The following is a 23,513-nucleotide window of genomic DNA, read 5'->3' on the forward strand; positions in this document are numbered from 1 at the left end:
TCTACTTTATTCAGCTTGTTCTCCTTTCGTCACCTCTAGTCTGCTTGGAACCTGGCAAACAGTACTGTCTTCCACAAGGTGCAAAAACAGATCCTCTCAACTGTGCACCAGTAAGCTTAATTCCAATTATAAGCAAAGTCCAGGAATCCGCAATTGCTACTGATTCACGTCTTTCCTATTTTCAAACAGCCTGATCTCTGACTATCAGTATGGATTCTGTACCAGTCACTCAGCATGGGATATGTTGCTGCCCCTCTCTCAGCAATGGTTGGAGATACTATATCTCACACAAGAGGCCTGGACCATTTTCCGAGACATATCTCGGGCATGCGACGCAGCCTGACATTATTGCTTTTCTTGGGAAGCTCTCCATCTGTAGTATTCAAGGCTGCCTTTATTCTTAGATTTCTGACTTCCTCCACTCACACAGTCAACATGTTATTATCAATGGAAACCTTTCCTCCCTCTCCCAGGGAAGTTGGAGTTCCCCAAGGCAGCATTTTGGGAAGGTCTTGTTCCTCGTCTACTTAAATGACCTCTCCGATGTTCTGGAAAACCCTTTCTTCCTTTTTGCAGATGACTCCTGCACACTGCCATACAGTAACATACCACTGATCGGCACAAAGCAGTTGCACCACTCTCTGCTGATCTGGAATTGATTAGATTCTGGTCTGATAAAGAGAACTTATCCTTCAATCCTGTCTCACTCACCATGGAAGGATCATCAAATGAACCAATATATCTATTTCCCTGGTCGGCTACTGAAAGAGAATCAGTCTCTTAAAATATTTGGACTCATCATCAGCCATGACATCTCCTGGACGACCCATGTAGCAAAGTGTGCCTCCAAAACCAGCCCGAGAGTAGGCATCCTCCCTCATTTCAAGACTTTCCTTGAAAAATGAGACACAAACAGCCTGTAAGGTGTTTGTCCATGTTTGTCCAAAAATCAGACACTCACAGCCGAGTACTGCTTTCCCCTAACGGCAGGGGCTGCAGTATCGCATCATTCTCTCCTGGATTCTGTGGAATTTAAAATTTTCAACATTATTGGAATATCCAGTGATGAGATCGAAGCACAAGATCTGCTGCTTTCACATTGCAGGAGGGTCGGTGACCTCACTGTTGTTTACCATCTCTTCTGGATTAGCTTCCTTTGGGGTCTCAGCTCTCTGACCCTCTCCAACAACTCCAGAATGTATGCCTTCTTCCATTAGCCCCCTTTTGGTGTATCTTAAAAAAAAAAATCCAGACTAGCGCTTGTGGAACCTCGCCCACCGCCCCCCTCCCTCCCTTTCACCCCCCCCGCCCTGTAGTGTAGAGGAACAGCCTGTAGTGTAGAGGAACAGCCTGTAGTGTAGAGGAATGTAGTGAGGCCTCATGTGGAATTTTGTGTACAGTTTTGGTCCATAGAAAGGGTTCAATGAGGGCTACAGTACTAGATTGATTCCGGGCTTAGCTCGACTCGGCTATGAGGAGCGGCCGAAGGAGATGGGGCTTTATACGAAAGAAAGGAGGCGGTTCCGATGAGATATGATGGAGATGTTTAAGGTAATGAAAGATATTGATGAAATCAGTGCAGAAGAGTATTTCTGCAGAACTGACATATAATTTGATCGGCACCTGGAAGCACTGGGGATAGATGGGTACATGGAAATTTGCAGGATTGTGCAGGCTTGATGGACCAAAGGACATCCTCCTGCATTGAAGGTCGCTGTGTGTGATTATTTTGTTCAGTTTGGTTTTCCTCGCACATATCTTGATTGGTGGTCTTGTTTATTGAAATGTGATGCAGAGATTAAATCCTGGGGTAGGATTGTTCCGTAATGAGTTTCAATAACTTTTAAATTACTGAATACCTTGCCTTTGTTATTATCGACTGTTGTAATGATATTTATCTTGTCAGTGGACTTTATTCCACAATTATGAGGCTGTTTAAAACAAATGATTACTTTTATTGAGCGGTTAATCAGTGATGATTTCACTGTTTTCTTTCTGAAAGGTTTCAAAAGGAGCTGTACACTTACCGTGTGCTGCCTGATGAGGATGGATCGCTTGGTGTGCAGGTGAGCTGATATGTGCAACTGGTTAAACACGGATGAACCAGCATAAGTGGGAGGTGTGATGTGAGCAAAAAGCTCATCGACTGTTCATGTGATGTAGCGGGCCTAAAGAACAATTTTATGATTCAGATGTCAATAACAGGAAGTGATGTTTTATAACAAAACAATAAATGCACAAAACTTAAACGGGAAAGTCAAGTCTACAAAATCTTTGACATATGCGGTGTGTCTCAACAAAATGTATACAGTCTTCAATATTTCAGAAAAGTTAATGAGAGGGATGATGTTAAGTGTTACTGATACATAACAGATGGCATTAGCATGTGAAGGAATGATTGCACGTCATCAGTCAGCCATTACCCATATGAAGATCGGTACCTTCTGGGTGACAAAGAAAGCTGAAATTTTGCGTGCCGATGTGCATCGAAGCCGATACACCGGAAAAATCACAGAATCGTTGAATAACATCCACAAATGAGAAAAAAAGAAATAATAAACCAATGTGACCCACAGAGTGACCCGTATCTTGCCAAAAGGTGACCACGTGTGACTTCTTTAAGGTCACACTGAGGTGAACAGAGCTGCTATCCACCTGGAGCGACTCCTTGAGAAATATCTGCCAACGAGAGATTCCGATGAGAATCGTTCTACAGAGTAACCATGAAAAATATGCGTTTGCCTCATAACGTCACCAAATGATGTCATAATGTCTCAAGCTTGACATATCTAGAAAGCACTCATCGAGGTGTTCAATTTGAGGTACTACACGATATGGTTCCTAAAACTTGAAAATTTGACCTTGGGGTCAAATATGTTTGACCTTAGGCGCTAACCATGAAGGTCAAGGCCAATCGCCACCAAAAATTAATCAGCTGAGCGCCAGACCATGAACTATATTCCCATGATGTTTGAAGACGATCCGATCAAAATTACTCAAAAAATAAGGGTTTCGTCGACTCCCCTGATTTGCGACAAAGTGACCTTGACCTTTGACCTTGACCTTCAAAATTTTGTGCACTGAAAGGGACCTCTATAGGCCTCTGATATGCGAAGTTACAAAAATTTCCAATGATAACAGTGCTCTGCAGAATTTTTTTTATACGTGATTACAGACAAACAAAAAAAACCATACAAGCTGACTAACATATCTTGCAAAAACTTCGTTTTGGCAAGATAATAAATATATATGTATGTATATATGAAAAAAATGCAGGTGAGCGACCTGAGACAATGGGGAAGCACGGTAATTTTGTGTGTTGACATCAAAGGACATCAAAGCCGATACAGTGGGAAAAATTATACATATAAAAAACAATATATATATTTATATTTTTATACATGTGTATGTGTATGTATATATATATATATATACACACACATACTGTGTATTTGTGTTTATATATATAATCAATATCAGACGCCATTGGTACCAGGAAGCAAGTGCCACACCAGCTATTGCTGCATTCATCCAAACCAACAGGAAATGTGTGCCACACATTAACTTGTCTGTGGTATACAAAACAGTTCTGGGGGCAGCGAGTAAATTGAATTTTGAAAACGGCTCTTCCAGCTTAAGGCCCGGTCACACCTTGACGTTTTAGCCAGCGATGGCAACGTATTAAAATGTATGTAAAACGCTGGCTTACGTTGAACTTTTGATGTTTTTTTTTAAAGATTCGGACGTATTCATAGCGACTTGGTCTTATGTATAACACATTGGTAACGGACACATAACGTTTCGTTGTGTTATAGATAACTTATACCAACGAATGCTGAACCTGTTGTCGGCCTACACAACCGATGCCCAACGATAGTCTAACTTAGGCATAGCGCGTTGCACGCATCGCCGACGATGTCGTGACGTAGCCTATTAAAAGGCTGACGCACAACGATTCAAATCATAACTGCCGTAGAAATGGAAGTGTCAACATCGCGGTCACACCTTGGCGATCTTGCCAGCGTATGCCGACCTAAGAAAAATGTGTCTAAAACGTTGGGGCACGTCAAATACGGTATGAATAAGTTTGGTATACGTGAGTAGAACGCTAAAGTACGCTATCATACATCGTAGTAAGTAGAGAACGTCAAGAAATTTTAAACATGTTCAAAATTTTACGACGTACTCGGCGTATGACACACGTTCCGCATGTGATGGGGATAAGTTTTACACAGGATATGTGGACGCTTACACACGTCCACAAAGGCTACTTATAAGCTACTCATAAGTCGAAACACGTCGCGGTAATGTCTTTTTTACGCGAAACTTATTTCTAACTTATGTTTGACGTGCTTTGAACCAATTCTTTACGTAGTCCCAACACACATCGACGTATGTAGACGTATTCCAATGACGTCTTCCGGTCGACAAAAAAATAAATGAACGTGTTTCTAGCTTACAACTGCCATATAAAGACGTGTTCCCAGCGGTTTTGGGAATTGGTATATAAAAATGCTGCTCATAAAAGGGGAACCCAACAGTGTTTTCGAGTCCTTTTTGAGTCGATGTCCATGTCAGCAGTAACAGTATCAGTATCAGTATTAGGATTAGTAGTAGTTTGTTCATGTTGGCAGTAGTAGGTGAGTGTGAGGGGGAGGGTGTGGGTTATGATGGATCGTCCTTGCGTTTAACGATTTAACGATTTAAATGATAAACTCAACGATTTAAATGGCTGCATCTCCACTATTGAAAGTAGACGCTTGTGCTCAACAATTGGATTTTTTTTACACTCAACGACTTTTAAACGGTACCACTCAGCTATTTCATTGTTTACAATGAACGATATAAATTGCTGTCACTCGCCTTTGTTTTTTGACGCTGGGGTTTGGAAATTTGAAGCGTTTCTTCTGAACGTGTTAAATCGCTCAAACTCGACTATTTTAAATAGACGCTGCCGATGGACAATTGGAATCATAGCCAAGCTAGACATCGAAGTGTGAACATCCTCGTCATGCCGAAGAAAAGTTTGAAGAATGCTGCAAATAAGTGTCCTGGCCGTGGCCGTGGACGCGGACGCAAGGACGATCCATTATACCGACGTCTTTCAGCCTATGAGTAACTTAAAAGTAACGTCTGTCGATGTGTGGCAACGATCGCGTAACGTGCCAACAACACGTTAATCATACGTTAGAAATAAGTTTCGGGTACGCTAAACATTACCTCGGCGTGTCTCAACTTATGATTAACTTACAAGTAGCATGTGTTGACGTCTGTCAACGATCGCAGACCGTGCATACAACTTGTGGCCAGCGTAGCGGAACGTGTGAGTCATACGCTGGCATACGTCGTGAAATTTCAAGCATGAAAAAATTTGAGGACAACCAAAAAGTACAACGTTTAAAGCCAACGTACAACGACATATGGCAGTGTTTTTCAGCGTGCTCTCAATGTTATCAAAACTTACCCATAACGTATTCAACGTGTGCCAGCGTTTTAGAAAAAAAATTCAAAAATCGGCATACGTTGGCTAAAACGTCAAGGTGTGACCGGGCCTTTAGCAGTTGCATAGGTTTTGCCTATGAGGCATAAGCTTAGCAGAGCTTCAGCCCGCTTCATCTCCGTGGTACTTCATTGTACTGAAGCCTTCATCACAAAGCCTTCATTGTACTGCAGCCAATACCACGATAGACAACTTCATTTTCAAGTTCTGAATGCGCACACACACACACACACACACACACACACACACACACACACACACACACACACACACACACACACACACACACACACACACACACACACACACACACACACCTCTAATCCATTAGGCCAAGAGAAGTGCCACAACGTCAACATTTAGCAATAATATATAATGTTCACGAGTGTTATCGAACCATCATATTGACTATTGTGTTTGAAATATATAATTTCGGTATATTTTGCAAGTGTATGACATTGATGATACCGATTCCCAAAAGCTCTGCTTCAAGTGTAGGGTTGACAAGCCTGGTGTGCAACTCCTCCAGCAGCCTCATGAGAATAACTTCAGAGGATATCTCAGATGTAGTGGTTGCCTTTTGCTTCCAATCGTCTGGATACGATTCCCCACCTGAATAGAAACTTTCATCTTTGTGTTTCGCAGACACGACATTACATCAATGAGTGCGCCATCCATCAGATGCACATTAAGTCGGGTGTCCTGTCTGCGAGCATTTGCTGGTGGGACGTCAAATATCCCACGGTGTCTTTTGCAAAGAGTAGCCAATTTATCCCCTCAACCTGAACAAATTACAAATCCTTGCCTTAATGTACAGAGGTACACTAAATAGAGATACACACAAAACAGCATCAACAGCATATTAGTAATGATGTAACCAGCAGGATGAACTCTTATTTTAATCCCAATCCAACATCCAATCATTTACGATGACTACTTCATTAATGGTGAGTCTCAAAGAAGAGATATCTTGTATAAATTTGGTACTCCAGAACATTGAGATTGAGCGTAATATCTCAAAAAGTTACGAAGATCAATTTTGCTGAAGATCAGAAATATGGATCCAGAAACTTTTTTCCGGATAGAATATGGATAGAATTTTTAGTGATTTTTCACCATTGAGAGAAATCGGTCCAAAAACGATTATAGCATGATATTTTAAAACATTGTGGACGAGTTTTGACAAAACATGGAGAATGAGTTGGGTAGGTGGTAGTGTACTTTTACATGAATTCACAAGGGCATTAGTAGACGATGGACAAACATGAAACATGTACGGTCGATGGGGGGTTGAACTTGGGTCCCTACATCGTGAGTAGTTTAAATGGGAACACTATTCCAGATTATTCCAAATTTGTGAAAGCAGAAGGATGTCAGTGACTTTACAAGGGGTCTGATAGTGGGTGCGCTTGTAATAGGCTGCACTGACTGGCATGTCGATAAAGATAATGATCTGGGTGTTCCCAGAATCACAGCCTTTGCAGGAAACACCTCGTGAAAGCACAACTGCATTTATCGACAGGTTCTCAACCATCGAGCTTGCAGATACATGCGGTGTGTTGAGATAGATAACTGCTTGGCCGGCTTCCGGTTGACTTGTCAGTTGTTCCCATTTGAGCACACAGTTCATCAAATTATGATACCGGATTAAAACGTCACATACTGTGTTGATTTGTACATTGTCTCCGAATGTCATTGTCCTGCATCTGATTTATGGATGAAAACTCCTTTGTGAAAGACGCCGCAGGATCTTTAACATCGACCAACTAATGCTTGCATATGGGACACCCAGCTTAATGGACGTCCATCTGAGGGACGGCATACCTTGTGATGCAATTCCCTGCCTGCTAAGCAACAATCTGACAGTTTATGGACCGATTAGGAATCAAACGCAGAATCAACAGCTCAAAGGTGGGTGCACTATACCTCTGCACCGTACCAGCAGATTAAACTCACAATGGAGGGATGGAGGACAAATGAACATGGGATGAACATACAGACGAGATTAGATATGGTAAAGAAGATCATATTTGGATCATTGGTTTTCAGCACTTAATTTTGTCTTCTCACATCTTCCCTGGCCATCCCAATCCCCGAAACCCAACCAACCTGAGCGTTGTTGAGGTGCCTTGGGATGACGCATCACATTCCATCACATCTTCACCATCGACACGTAGTCTTTTTGGATGACCGAATGCAAATTGCAGGGTGTCTTGTGAGATCTTTCCCACGACTTGGTGAAGTTGTCGTTTTTGACCAAAAGTGTTCTTACGGCCTTTCTCCAAGTTATTTTGGCCTGCCAACATATGTGCTTATTTGTAGATTAGGGCAACCTTTTATGACGACTTTATTACCTCCACCACCGAAGGTGAATGGAGGTTATGTTCTCACCCCTGTCTGTTTGTTTGTCTGCGAGCAAAACATCTCAAAACATTGTGGACGGGTTCAAATGAAACTTTGGTAGGCAGGTTGCATACATACGATCAGGACGAATTGATTCGATTTTGGTGAAGATCCGAATCCGGATCCAGATACGAGACTTTAAAATTTTCTCGTCGATTTTTCACCATTGAGAGATTTTTTTTTTTCTCTCAAATTTTTTCTTGTTTGCCATTTTCTTTTAGGCTTCAAATAAATTGTTTCTGAACAATGCCGTTTCCACAGTGATGTTTCCACAAATATTAACCACTATTGTACGTTCGAACAACTCGTATTTCTTCTTGCATTCATGGCAGTTTCATTACTGTAAGACACACATGTGTACAGCACAACAGGGTGTTAATGAACATGGTGATTCTGTTCATATTGGGAGAGTTTTGGCTGTAAAACAAACCATCGTTTCCTTTCCTCTTGGGGAATCTTCTTGGCATGGCCTCGTTAATATGGCAACTTTTAAATCAAGGCCTTGTCGACATTTGCCAATATCAATCAAGTGTGACACCAAATGAGCAAAGACAGGATTTTAAATTCTTACATATTCTTGAAAATGTATATTGGAGGAAATGCATGCCAGACATTGCCACTTTATGAAAAGGGTCGGTGAAGAGAAGTTCTATATGATCGACACAGCTCACCACTTCCTTGTTCGAAAACCACATTTTCCATTCCGGCTAAGCCTGATAACACTTCACTTCCTTTAAACTGCCACATGTACACACACACACACAGCTTCAATCATAAAAAAGTAATATTCACAATGAAAACCTCTACCTTTAAAACGTAACATCAGCAGAATAAAGATCTAGCCGTGACATCTTGTTCGACACTTGACACTCACCATTTATTCGGACACAACTACTGGGATATACAATCACATAAAACAGGTCAGCCATCTAATCAGCCCAAACACCCCTTTGACAGTTATCAGTCTCCCAAGCTCACCCCATATTTGACTGGGAAACCCACTCATTCCTTATCTCTTCCTTTTTATTTTCCTGGTTACATTTGCCCCCTTGTTTGACTGTATTCCAACTATTATTTAATGGCTGCGGGAACATAAGAAACATTGCACACAATTAATTTTCCCTTCCGTCGTTTGCCAAATGTGCATGTTTTGCATGTATTCCCGATAAGTAGGATTACCCCAAATAACACTTCGATAAAATTACGTAAACAAGAACAACAAGTGGTGCCAGGCACAACAAATCCCGCCCATTTAAGGCGTAAAGTTATTTTGGGGATCAAATTTAAATTTTATACATCCTTAACCTGAATGTTGATTATAAGGAATATTTTAGTCTTAGTTTGAAGTCAATTTAAATCATTTTTGACGAAGTTATGACCGTAAAATGATTGACCTTTCAACGCCACGTAAGGTCAAAGGCCATGGTGTCCAATGAAAGCCAATAAAGGACTTGATATGTCTTCCATAGTAAACACGCATATTCCTAACCTTTTTTGATTTATAATGGAAAATTTGTAATTTTGACCGATGACCATGACCCCCAAAACTTTGGACCCTACCGATCTTCACAAATATGCATTTTTCACTATAGGAATGGGTAGGATTAATTATAAGTGACAAATAGAATAAGGTTCACTATAAGCTTAGTTTGAAGTAAATCAGATCATTTGTGATGAAGTTATGAGCGAAAAACGATTTTAATTTTTCCGTGACCTTGACCTTGACCTTTGATCCAATTGGACCCAAAAGTTAATGGGGTCGTCCAAGGTTCATTGCCCACCTGTGGATTAAATTTGATAGTGTTTGCGAAAGCCGTTTTGCCGTAAAGTTGCTAACAGACAGACAGACAAACAAACCGGACGATTACAATATCCCGCTCCCTCCCTTCGTGGGGGGGGGGGGGATAAAAATTCGCTGCTGTACTCACCACCCCCCCAACCCCCACTCTTCTCCCTTTCCATTGAAAGAAGTACTTGACAACTCAATGAAACTAGACAATTATTGAAGGGATTGTCCATCTGTTACCACTGATGTTTGATATATATATATATATATATATATATATATATATATATATATATATATATATATATATATATATATATATATATATATATATACATACATACATACATACATACATACATACATACAGGAGAGGGGGTACCCGGTGCTGCCTGGCTGGATGAGCCTTTCTCAGTGGTGGTTTTGGGACGTGTTGGACATTGAGAAGCTATGGAGTTGGACATTGAGGAGCGATGGAGCTAATGGTCTCATGGTGGTTACCTTTTGCCTGCGGGCCGGCGGCAGCACTACCTGACCCCACATCCCAATATGCACTTCTTTATAGAGGCCTCAAAAGGTCAACATGTGAAAACTTAAAGCCATGTCCACATTCTGAAGCACCTACACCCAAAATTCAGGGCCTCTGGTACCAAAGCTGGTATGTTTCGGCCATGAAAGAGTACCAAACAAATGCACAAACAAACACACAAACACCTGAAAATGTTTAAAAGATTTTGTGATTATAGTTGAGAAATTGGTGCTCCCGGGCGTAGTGGCGTGCGCCTGTAATCCGGCTACTCGGAGGCTTGGGTTGGAGGATCGCTTGAGGACGGGAGCTCTGCACTGGGCATGAGGGGGTGTTGGGCAACCCAGAATCATGGCAAACCCCAATCCTTATCCCTGTGTCGTAAGAGGCGACCAGGGTTGCGTCAGGAAAGGCATCCGACGTAAAACCTGTGCCAAATCAGTATGCGGATCATAACGGATGATCCGCTGTGGCGACCCCTAACGGGAGCAGCCGAAAGACGAACAAGTTGAGAAATTGGTGCTGGAAACTCCACCCGTAACACTCTAATATACAGTACGTACAGGAAATTGATATTGGGGCAACCGGGTCATACAGACCTTTGAAGGAGTTTCTTAATTCCAGTTACTCTGTATTAAATGATTTGTATCTGTTAATATCCGATTAATCTGCTTGGTGATACCCATAATTCAGTAAACCTAAAAATAAAATGTAAAATCATCCAAAGATATCCTTTAAAGTATTTTTCCTATCTGCCCAATAATTCCCTCCAGTACATGTTCCCCAGTGGTTGACATTAGCCCCACTCCCTGTTTCTTGGTAATCTTGCATATTTGAAATCCAACTTCCCAGATGCTGGTGATGAACAGGTAGGATTTTCTATGATATGATGACACACTCGTGGTCATACAAAATAATTAAATGCACACGTCGTTCATTTGAATTCTTGCTGACGATGCTGTTTAATCGAGGTCATTACAAGTGAAAAAACATCGTTTTTGGCTTTTTGCAAATGACGTCACACATCAAAATTGAAGCGAAGGGTAGGCAGCTATCGTATTGTCATGCTAGTGGTGAAACGAGCTGAAAATGGTATGTTATAGTGTTACATGACCTATTTTACATTCTGTTGCGTTGGCTGGTTTGGTTTTCTGATCCAAACACATGAGGCTGGAATCCCATGTTCAAATCCCTTATATTCTATTGATTTCTCCATCGTCCACGAATGTTCCTGTAATCCAGTAAAATACACCGATGTCTTCTTAAGTCAATTTTGTCCTTGTGATTTATTGCAACTGCCTCCACAAGCATTAGATCACTGGAAAAATAAATTAAAACAAGTTTTTTTTTTTTTCTGACGACTTATGATGTAAACTTGTTCAACTAAATGGAAGGATTCTTGTGATTTTGCTTTATCCTCCTCCCGCTGCGTGTGATCAAAAGGTTTTCTTCACTGTGATGGCAAATGCAATGGGAATGAATGTCCCACCTCGATGTGAAATCCACTCGATCCACGTGATATCGTGCTTTGAGCAAAAATATATCTCGTTATTGTAGCTCACTAAATTTCCAGCAGTATCGTTTGAGGCTGCCATATTGATGAGTCGTAACATCACACACCTCTATGCTATAAGTGGAAAAAATTTTGCCTTATGAATGTCTGAGCTGTAAATTGGGGTCATCCTATAGGATCACTCATTCAGTCTTCACCATCTGGTTGGTCATCCTATAGGGGGTGATGCCATGACAGGTCACAGGTGTTTAATAGCTGAGACTTTAATGTGCACGGCTCACGACTGACTACATTTTCAGGCTGAGATTTGAAATTTCGCTGTGGTATAGGGTAGGTACACAATGGCCTATTCTTTTCGAAAGACGCCGACTTAGTCTTCAATCAGCAACAGATGGGATAGCTAACTTAGCTGCCCTTTCAAAACGATGGCATAATCAATGGTGCAACATCCTGCCTGCAAAGGAGGACAGCAAATCAAAACAGAGGGATAACGAAAGTTTGCAATCAAACTACTGTACATCCGCATGAATCGAGGGTTAAAACCCAGACTGAGTTTGAAGTGAGTACCTTCCCTCTGAGTTGTCCTGCCTGATAACCTTTTTTGACTGATAACCATGGCCAAATTCCCTTTATGTCAATAACTGTCAGAATGCTATTTGGTCACTCCATCAGGGGTTCAACTGAACTTCAACCACCCATCACATCTACCATGAGGCAGAGAAGACTCTTCCCACAGCACTGGTTCTGCTGAAGCAGTGACGAGACATGGAACACACTGGGTGGATTGTCATTGCTCTTCCCCGTTAGAGCGAAGGCTGGAATTCGGAATCTGCGTGTAAACTATGCACACAAAAAATTATTGGCACACTCTTTGATGCAAAGCCCTGCCTCGGAACCACAAGGGAGATGTTTTATCATCGGATCAGGAATTTAACCCAGACGAAACGGCTCAAAGCCGAGCTATCCTGCCAACACTTGTTGCAATTAGTAGACCAAATTTATATGGTAATTGAATACTGGTCAGTTCGGCGTAAACCAAGCACATAATTAAGCATATCTAGGCTGCTCACCAGTCATATTTTTCAGGAGGACATTTAGAAAGATGGTGACACTTTCCTAATAAACTGGAGATGAGATGCACACCTGAATTATTAAATGTATTGGGAACAGCACGAGCAAACTTAAAATGAACCCTCTCAACCTCGACGTGCATATTCGTTCCACACTGAAAACACGGCATGGGGCTTATAAAGGTGTACAGCACGTATTGAACTCGGTTGTAATCAATATGCCGCAAGTTAGGAGAATCGACTAACCTTCACCATGGAATGAGAGTCAGAGATTCACGACATTTCCTTCACATTGAGACCTCCCAAGTCAACGATGAGTAATTTCTTCAGAAAATGGAAAAATACAGCCTGTGCCAATTCTCAAAATAGGATGAGGAAGGCTACAACATTTGACAGATGGGGTCAGTAGTACCTGAAAACCTGGAATGGTGCATATTTTTCCTTTGTACTTGACCACACCTTCCGACAAATATTTGTGACATCTGATGTGTGCTTTGGGCCAAATGCAGATTGAGTGACTCCCTCTCTCTCCCCCTCTCTCTCCCCCTCTCTCTCCCCCTCTCTCTCCCCCTCTCTCTCCCCCTCTCTCTCCCCCTCTCTCTCCCCCTCTCTCTCCCCCTCTCCTCCCTCCCCTCTCCTCCCTCCCCCTCTCCTCCCTCCCCCTCTCCTCCCTCCCCCTCTCCTCCCTCCCCCTCTCCTCCCTCCCCCTCCCCTTATGGCTGCTGGTTGCATCAGTGGTTAGGGACACGGCTATACCGCTGACGCAGTGTCCCTATTACCAGTACAATGGTATTCATTTTGTCAACCTCAGAAGAATGGCAGGTTGAGTCAACACCACCTGGTATTAATTCAGCAGCCAACAGGGCTCAAACTCAGGACCCTTGGATCCCAAGTCAGCCACCCTAAAGGCACTGTCACACCTTGACGTTTTAGCCAGCAATGGCAACGTATAAAAATGTATGTAAAACGTTGGCGTACGCTGAAATTTTGATGTTTTTTTTTAAGTTTTGGTCGTATTCATAACGTGTTGGTCGTATGCATAACATATTAGTAATGGGCACAGAACGTTTCGTTGTCTTATAGATAACTTGTACCAACGAATGCTTAGCCTGTTGTCGGCGTTCACAACCTATGCCCAACGATGGTCTTACTTAGGCATAGCGCGCTGCACGTATCGCCGACGAACTCGTGGCGTAGCCTGTTAAAAACCTGCCGCACGCCGATTTAAATCATAACCGCCTGAGAATTGGAAGTGTCAACATCGCAGTCACACCTTGACGTTTTAGCCAGCGTATGCCGACCTATGATAAATGTGTCTAAAACGCTGGCACACGTCGAATACGTTATGGGTAAGTTGTGTATACGCTAAGAGCACGCTGAAAAACGATGAAGTACGCTGTCATATTTCGTGGAACGTCTCGTACGTCGTGAAATTTCAAGCATGCTGAAAATTTTACGACGTACTCGCCGTATGGCTCACACGTTCCGCTACGCTGGGAATAAGTTGTAGGCACGATATGCGATCGTTGACACACGTCGACACAAGTTCCTTGTAAGTTACTCATACGTTGAAACATGTCAAGGTAGTGTTTAGCATACCCGAAACTTATTTTCTCCGTCAAGGCACATTTTCTTTTTTTCTCCTTGGCTCCGTGAAGGCACGTGATGAAATATCTGAAGTTGTTGTTGTTTTTTATTTATGTTTTTTTTTTTTTTAGTCTATCACGAATTTTACAACATATTCGGTCATTTGATTTTAAGTTTCGACGTCGACGTGACAATATCCTCAAACAAAATATTCACAGAGGAGGAACTAAGAATAAGACATGAGCAAACTGAAGAGGCAATTAGACGTGACGTAACGGCACGTGACGAAATATCGGAAGTTATTGGTTTTTTTTATTTTTTTAAACGCTGCCAATACGCCATTATACGGTAGCTGTAAATTAGAAACATGTTCAGTAAGTTCTGTGGTCATCCAGAAGACGTCAATCAAATACGTCTAAATACGTCAATATGCGTTGGAGGTACGTTACACATAGGTTCAAAGCACGTTACTCATAGGTTAGAAATAAGTTTTGGGTACACTAAGCATTACCTCGACGTGTTTCGACTTATGAGTTACTTACAAGTAACGTGCCGCGACGTGTGTCAACGATCACATTGCGTGCCTCGACGTGTGTCAACGATCGTGTAACGTGCCTACAACATGTTACTAATAGGTTATAAATAAGTTTCGGGTACGCTAAGCATTACCTCGACGTGTTTCGACTTATGAGTAACTTACAAGTAACGTGGTTCAACGATCGCATAACGTGCCCACAACTTATGGCCAGCGTAGCGGAACGTGTGAGTCATACGCTGGCATACGTCGTAAAATTTCAAGCATGCAAAAATTTGAGGACAACCGCAAAGCACAACGATGAAAGCCAGCGTACTACGACGTATGGCAGTGTTTTTCAGCGTGCTCTTAACGTATACAAAACTTACCCATAACGTATTCGACGTGTGCCGGCGTTTTAGACAAATTTTTCACAAGTCGGCATACGCTGGCTAAATCGTCAAGGTGTGACAACACCTTAACCACGAAACTAACACCAGGCTGACCACCCTGTTATTGGACTTAAATCTACGATTGTCAATGAATAAAGTTGCATACAGTATATCCTTACTGTCTTAATACTTTCGATTTATTAGACTGTATTCATTATATCTAACGAAGTGGAATGTTAAGTGAATTTCTCCTTTTTGTCCACGGCCATGTCTCCCCTGGTTGCGTGTATATGCATTGAATGCATCCTAAATGTAGTTTCACAAAGCCTGTTACTTTATTGACCAGAGTGGAGTCGTTGACATTTCATCCTGTTAGGGGGAGTAATGTCTCGAGTTTGGTCTCAGCGCGGTCCCATTGGCCAAATTGACTATCTGTGAAAGAATTACGTGCCCCGGCCTTGGTGGCCCAAAATAGCTTCTCGCTATGATTTAATCGTGATGATTACCAAGTGATGACCAACCTTTGTGATATCTGGGTGAAGATTTGAAAACCCACTTTCTGTGAGCTCAACTGTTTACCATGAACTTGAACAGAGAAGAGGACAAAGCCAGTGTGTTCACAAAAATCCATATTTAAATGTTAGTCTATGTCTATTGATATATGTAAATCCATAGTTAACGAGAACAGCACTCGTGGAGTCCATAGTCTCGCCTCGCGTGTTCATTTTGAACAAAAAATACCATCGTTAACTTAACATGCTACTATTATGGCCAATCTACCTGTATCATCCATGCACCCTATTATGTCACATAGTTTATTGTCATGGGTTATGAACATGGGTAGACTCTGCCTGTCATCCTTCTGAGATCGGAAAAATAAGTACCAGCTTGCTGGTATCCTGTGTTGGAGTGGCGACCCATCCAGGAATGTACCCAACAGCCCAGGAGACTACCTGGGCAGCGCCAACGCTCTGCACAGAGTATGGTCCCAGTGGATTGGATTGGATTGGACTTGAATCAACAATCAATGATAAAAGTGTTTTCCATTTTCTCTCGATCTCTGTGAAGAGAAATATGACGGAGTCCACAATTTACCTTGGCATTGCAGCTTCGGCCTTTTGTGACTCTGTGAGCCTCGTGACCCAATATTTGAACTTTCAAAAGTGCATCTCTGTTAATGGAACATCTTCCTTCTCAAATTGGTAATGAGAAACTTTCCATATAACCTCTCCTGTTCTTTTGGCTTCTCTGACTAAGCTCTTGTCAAAGCCCATATCTCTCCGCCTGTCATTAGGGAACAACCTCAATACTGCAGAATATAGCTGTTCACTCTGGCCAATTGACATGGACAGCAACCTGTCCTCTCACAAATGGATTTGCCTTCCATCTCCACAGCACCTGATATTGATTCCGCTTGGGAATGTATATTTCCCTCTAAATCTTGTGCATCCAACCCATGCTGCCCTTTTCCTATCTTACTATACTGGGCTTTATATCTTCCTCAGCCAAGAAGGTAGAGAAGATTCGGTTGTCTTGACCCTCGTGATGGATGGCCCCAGATAGCATCATTGTCCATGTTCGGTCTCGTGACCGGCCCAGATAGCATCATTGTCCATGTTCGGTCCAGTGATCGGCCCAGATAGCATCATTGTCCATGTTCGGTCTAGTGGCTGGCCCAGATAGCATCACTGTCCATGTTCGGTCCAGTGACTGGCCCAGATAGCATCATTGTCCATGTTCGGTCTCGTGACTGGCCCAGATAGCATCATTGTCCATGTTCGGTCCAGTGATCGGCCCAGATAACATCATTGTCCATGTTCGGTCTAGTGGCTGGCCCAGATAGCATCATTGTCCATGTTCGGTCCAGTGACTGGCCCAGATAGCATCATTGTCCATGTTCGGTCCAGTGATCGGCCCAGATAACATCATTGTCCATGTTCGGTCCAGTGACCGGCCCAGATAGCATCATTGTCCATGTTCGGTCCAGTGATCGGCCCAGATAGCATCATTGTCCATGTTCGGTCCAGTGATCGGCCCAGATAACATCATTGTCCATGTTCGGTCCAGTGACCGGCCCAGATAGCATCATTGTCCATGTTCGGTCCAGTGATCGGCCCAGATAACATCATTGTCCATGTTCGGTCCAGTGACCGGCCCAGATAGCATCAGTTTCCATGTTCTCAAATCCTTGCTTGCTGCTCTTGCTTTTCCTCTGCATTCTTCAGCCTGTCCTTCTCCTTTGATCACCTAGTGTCTGCCTGGAAGTCAGCTAACATTACTCCATTCACAAGAAGAGTCCAAAAAAGAGATCATATCAACTACAGGCCAGTCAAATGTCAGGGCTGACCTGACAGTTCATGAAAGACTTGGGTAAAAGCTTATCTTTTGGACGAGTGCACAAGAAGTTGGGATTAATTGTAGCCATTGAAAGAAGTAATAGTAGTAGATCAACTACAGATCAACTACAACTTGGTAATGGAACCATCATCACTGCCAACATCAAGTCTTTCCTCTTATTGAAAAGACTGATTTTTGACCATCAGTTTGGATTCCGTACCAGTCACTAAATGCTGGACATGCTGCTCCTCTCTCAGCAATAGTCAGAGGCCTTAGCTCTCAAACAAGTGGGCACTGGAATGTCTTCCTGGACATTTCTCAGGCATCCTGACTGTCTTGCATCTTGCTCTGCTTACGAAGCTCAATGCTTGTCGCATAGGATGAAACCTTCTTCCCAGCTTGTTTTTTTTTTTTAGCGTAACATGTTATTGTTCTGAATCTCAGTGACGCCATCAGAGAGCTAATCCACTGTGCTCTATTGGACTTTGCCACAGCAGAAAGGCCACTAGTGTGTCGGAGGCTCACCCAGTCGTTTTCCAGTCCTGCCTTGTTTATCTTTGGACTTCGATTGCTCAAACCAGTATTCACGTTGAACCGCATCCTGCTGTGCCGGTGCTCCAAACCAACCTGATTTGTGATACAGCATGTCATGCCTGGTCTTATCTTTTCTGCCGCCACTGGCAGCGCCCCAAGGGTTTGTTTTCTTTCCCACTCACCTCCCCACCCCGACCCTCAATTGTGCACATTATCTGAAACATGGCATCTCCTCACCAGGGCTGGCAAGATGGCCTATCTCTAGAGGTATGCACACTCCCCTATAAGCTGTCTAAGCTGTAGTTGAATCTTGGCCCAGCTAATAAACTGTCATTCCCGGTGCTTCACAGACATCAATGAGTGTGCCGTGGCTCAGGTGGGTTCGTTAAATTGGGCATTCCATTTGTCGGTATTAATTGTTGGATGTTAAAGATCCCACGGTGTCCTTCGTGAAGAGTAGGCGAGCTGTTGTCGGCACCATGAACAAAATACAAATTCCTGCCCTGACCTACAGAGGGCATTGCATCAGTGGCACAGCCACACTCTCAGCCAATAATGCTACCCCACTGCCTTGTGGTCTGCATACAGAAGGAGAAGAAGATCTTCTCATCTCCCTGTCATCATAAAATAAATGCCATCCATGGAAATGTCTCTATCATTGTAGAAATGTCCAGCAGATGGCATGCAAGGCTAAGAATCTGCAACCTCGGAGCCTCTCCCAGCCGAACTTGCTTTTAAGATTGTCAATGAAACATTCACCGATGACTTCAAAACAATTACACTATGGGTGCTGAGTCCTTGGTAACTCTTTGCCCTTTGCGTTCTGTCAAGGAACTGCTTCAGACTGCCGCAGCCACAATGGCTGTAATTCCCTGTGTTTTACATTTGGTTATCTTTTAGATTCTGAACAGTAAAATTCAGGCAAAAGACAATACAGATAAAACTAGAAGGACACTCGGTAGAGCACATACCACCACCATGCAATGCCTGATCCAGTAGAACATATCGTGCCCATTATTTTTTTGAAATATTGTGATTATACCGTAGATCGTTTATAGCCCAATCTCTCAATGATGAAAGATCACTTAGAAAATTCAAAAATTCTCGTATCTGGTTCTGGATTCTGATCCTCACCAAAATCGAATCAATTTGTCCTTGTTGCACACCTAACCTGTCCACGACTTTTTGAGATATCATGCCATGTATCATTTTTTTGGCCCTATCTCTCAACGGCGAAGAATCACGTTAAAAATTCTATTATCCGGATCCGGATCTGGATCTTCACCACAATGGAATCAATTCGTCCTTGTTACACTTCCAACGTGTCTAACAAGTTTCATCCGAATCCGTCCACAACTTTTTTGAGATATCCCACTCACAGACAAACAAACAGACAGACAAGCCGGAAGGCGGCGATGGGTCGCCGAGCATGGAAACTATAAGATATAGAGCAAAATGGATGCCATATAGCAGATAGGGAATCACCTTAAGATTATGCATATCAAATCTCATCCAGTTCCATCTACTGATAACTACTCGGTATCCATTTGAATGAAAAGTACCGAAAATGCGGTTTGAAATCGGAAATCCCCAAAGTTCGAGGGGGTGCTGTGGGTGAACAAAGATCTAAATCGAAAATCCGGCTCGATCGTTTGTGCACAATGTATTCCAGACGATTAGTGTGAATTTTCATGACCATCTGACCATAACCCTAGGAGGAGAAGCATTTGAAGTGAAGGCACCTCCAGCTCTCGCATATTATCGATTTTTGCACTAATTGACCTTTGACCCCTGACCTAAGCGAAATCGGTCAATATGTCCTGAGGCAAAGTTGTAGTACTCATTGAGTACCATGAACCTGCAAAGTTTCATTCGTATCGATGCACTCACCTGGTCGCTGGTGGGCCTTCAATTTTCGCCAATTTTCGCGCATACCCTAATTGTAGGGGGTGCTGCGGGTAAAGTATTCCATATATCAAAAAACTGGAATATATTTGATAGAACATCACCTGTAGATCATTCGTGCCAAATTTCATAACCCTACGTGGGATAATGGCTTTCGGAATTGATTTCGCGTGAACGGTACCGATTTTTGAAGGTTTTTCGGTTGTTGCTTGGGAACCAAAGCGTCCCTAGCAAGCATCACAATTTCCGAAGCACGAGGTCATAAGATGTACCTACCACCCGAGTTTGGTTAAAATCGGCCCACGTTTACTACCAATTATGCTGATGACAAACGAACAAACATCCAAACAAACAGACAATTACTGACAATAAGGGTCACCTATTCCGGCGACCCAACAGGGGTGAAAACATAACCTCCTGCCACCTTTGGTGGCAGAGGTAACAAGTATGCTATAATAGTATAATGGAATACAGCAAACTCATGAAGCAAATTCTCGAGTAAAATATATGTCGATATAATAATTATAAAATAAATATATCAAATAACTAACATATAATATCTTTCCCGACTAACTCATGCAAGGCCATTAACAAAGGTTTTCTTTCTCTCTCTCGTCTTTCGCACCAAATGTTTCATCATTTTCTGACCAATCTCCCTTATTTTACTTTTCTATGTCAGACCAAGAACGTACGCCTTAACCCTTTATCATCTGCCAATTATCTTCACGCAGGGAGCGGTGGGTCTGCGGCCCAAGCGGTACCAGAGACTGGTGGATTTGGTTGAGGGGTACAAGCAACCCAACCAGGGCTTGGTCTACCATCTGCTGTACCCTATCATGGTTTCTACCCAGGAGCATGAACTTTCTGGTCATTATTTATTTATTTATTCTTGACACTAGTCATCCGATTGGCATTGCGGTACTTTTTTTTTTTTTAACTATTCATAAAATCTACTTTCATGCTCATTTATTCATTCACTAATCTTTTATTCCTTCAAAGACTGGTTTAATTATTGATTCTTTCTCACACTTTCGTAGTTCATTATTCTCCATCGAACACTTATTGATTTATTATCTCGCGCTTCATCGCATCGTAAATTCATTATTAATTATGGTGCTTTATCATCATGATCCGAATGCATGTTTTATTTTGTACTTGTTATTGAAATCTCGTTTATTAACTTGTATTCCCCAATGTATTTATTTCCATCATTCATGGTTTTATTTAGATGATGTATTTTAATTGTTCACGTTCATGCCTGAATCAAAAAAGTGAATTGGCAGCAGGTCGTTTTATACCCCGTAACTTTGTGAATTTCCATAATAGTCATTTACTAAACTCTGGCCAGTGTAATACTGAGAAGAATATTGGTATTTTGCACAATAGTGGGGCAACTTAGCTAAATATAGCATAACAATTGTGCATTTTGTGAGGAAAGCACCAAATTTGGCACACTAGTAGCCCATCATATGGATTTGGATATTGGGCCATCTCAAAATTTTTGATGGCAGTGGAAAATGGCTGCCACGGCCATCAGCGGCTGAATTTTGAGATGGCCCAATATCCAAATCTGTTCATAATATGATAGGCTACTAGTGTGCCAAATTTGGTGACTTCCTCGCAAAATGCACAATTGTTATGCTAAGTTGCCCCACTACAATATAAGTAAAGATTAGGACCCTTTTATTTATCTGTATAGTTTCGTGCATTGCGACAGAAAGATTGCACTAACAAAGTAAGGTGGGACAAGGTATCCCCACCCCTCCTCCTCCAACCCCTCAAGTATAGACACCTCCTCCTCGATCCTTTTGTTGAGCATACCGAACACTTTCCACTTGAAATTGCCAATAGGGCAGCTCTGGTATGGATGTTCAGGATAGTGAACATATACCCAGGACCAAGAAGGTTATACAGAAGAGGAGGGAAGGGAAGTGGATATCCCGCCTCACCTTTTCCCGACAGGAGCATATTGCCTAATCATACACTCGTCCCACGTTAGGCCTATCATCGTCGAGTTAATGGAATGCTACTTTTAATAAAACTAACAGAAGTTATCTGAGGTTCTTGGAGTATAATCTTTTTTTCCTGTCCATTTCTCGCATCTTCTTGATATTGGCCTCCTCGGAAAGAATATCATGTCCCTAATGCTCCGAGTGAATAATTCTCTCTCTCTCTCTCTCTCTCTCTCTCTCTCTCTCTCTCTCTCTCTCTCTCTCTCTCTCTCTCTCTCTCTCTCTCTCTCTCTCTCTCTCTCTCTCTCTCTCTCTGTCTCTCTGTCTCTCTGTCTCTCTGTCTCTCTGTCTCTCTGTCTCTCTGTCTCTCTGTCTCTCTGTCTCTCTCTCTTTTTCGTTCTATGCTCCTCCATATAAGCAATCATCAAGTTATCCAAATCTTTTAATTATTTGAGTAGTCAGACTAGGGGTAACTAACCTTTTCCTCCATGTGAACATGTTCCTGCAGCTGAAAATTATTGCAACCCTGATATCACGCACAGACACGACCAACATGAGCCTCTCAATTCTGGCATCGTAACGAATTTTTATGCTCTTTTTATTTCATGTTTTTACTTAGCTGGATGATGACCGTCACACCTGGACTTGAATATTAAGAAAAACCCTTCAAATTTTGGTTTTGTGGTGTAGATGACACTTTCACATCTCAGAAATAGCATCCACTTTTGAGAGATAGTGTGTGTCTTGATAGAGACTTGTTCAAAACAAGGGCTCCAAATTCTCCTTCACACAAGTCATGGTGAATTACACAAGCATTTTGACGGTGTGACTTGACAAGGTAAGATAGTCACACTGAACCAGAAGACAGTGACTATGAGTTAAATAAATGAATATTGAGGCATCTGACTGCAGAACAGTTCGATGAGCTGCTTCACTTCATTGAAACAATCTCTGCATGCAGTTCAGTCATAATAGGTCCAGAAGGTCTCAAAAGAATGACCAAAGCTGTTCTTGCATTCACTGGAGTTGGTCAGTCACCACCTGTGTTTGAAGTTCAATGCTCTCGTCCATCAGGGAGTAGCAGAGCTGAGAAAAAGATTCCGAGTTCATCTTCATGAGGTTTTAATACCAGAAAGCGTTTACTCAAAAAAATCTGTTGATTCAGGCACTGCGCATGTGGATGTGCGTGTTCTTGCTCTACAGATAGATATTCATCTCATTTAGTTTCTTGAAAAAGTTCCTGAAGTCTATCATCTGTTCTTTATCGCACAGGAACTCCACAAATCCTTTTTTTGTTTGTTTTTTTTTTTGCCATCAATTGCATATGCATGGAGCTCACCTCTGATTTCAAAGAGGCATTCAAGGTCTTTTTTGCTTGTATAATAGCATAACATCAAAGTGTTCACACAGCTTTGCCTCAAGATGAGCATGAGGTAGCTGAACCTACGGGCTTCCCCATAGCTTTGGCTTTGAGATCACCCAAACACCCACCCG

At 42.2% G+C, this 23,513-nt stretch overlaps 1 protein-coding gene across 1 annotated transcript in view; it reads left to right on the forward strand.

Annotated features, from left to right (window-relative positions):
• Positions 1-23,513, forward strand: part of LOC147031592 (phosphatidylinositol 3,4,5-trisphosphate 5-phosphatase 2A-like) — a 138,025-nt gene that overhangs the window by 25,046 nt on the left and 89,466 nt on the right. The window contains exons 3-4 of the mRNA XM_085865643.1: positions 2,003-2,066; positions 20,799-20,934. Of these exons, the coding sequence (XP_085721769.1) occupies positions 2,003-2,066; positions 20,799-20,934 (200 nt within the window). The remainder of the gene's footprint in view (positions 1-2,002; positions 2,067-20,798; positions 20,935-23,513) is intronic.

The sequence above is a fragment of the Eptatretus burgeri genome, chromosome 2 (genome assembly GCF_056783735.1).
Source record: "Eptatretus burgeri isolate ZD-2024b chromosome 2, Ebu_testis_v1, whole genome shotgun sequence".
Taxonomy (NCBI): Eukaryota; Metazoa; Chordata; class Myxini; order Myxiniformes; family Myxinidae; genus Eptatretus; species Eptatretus burgeri.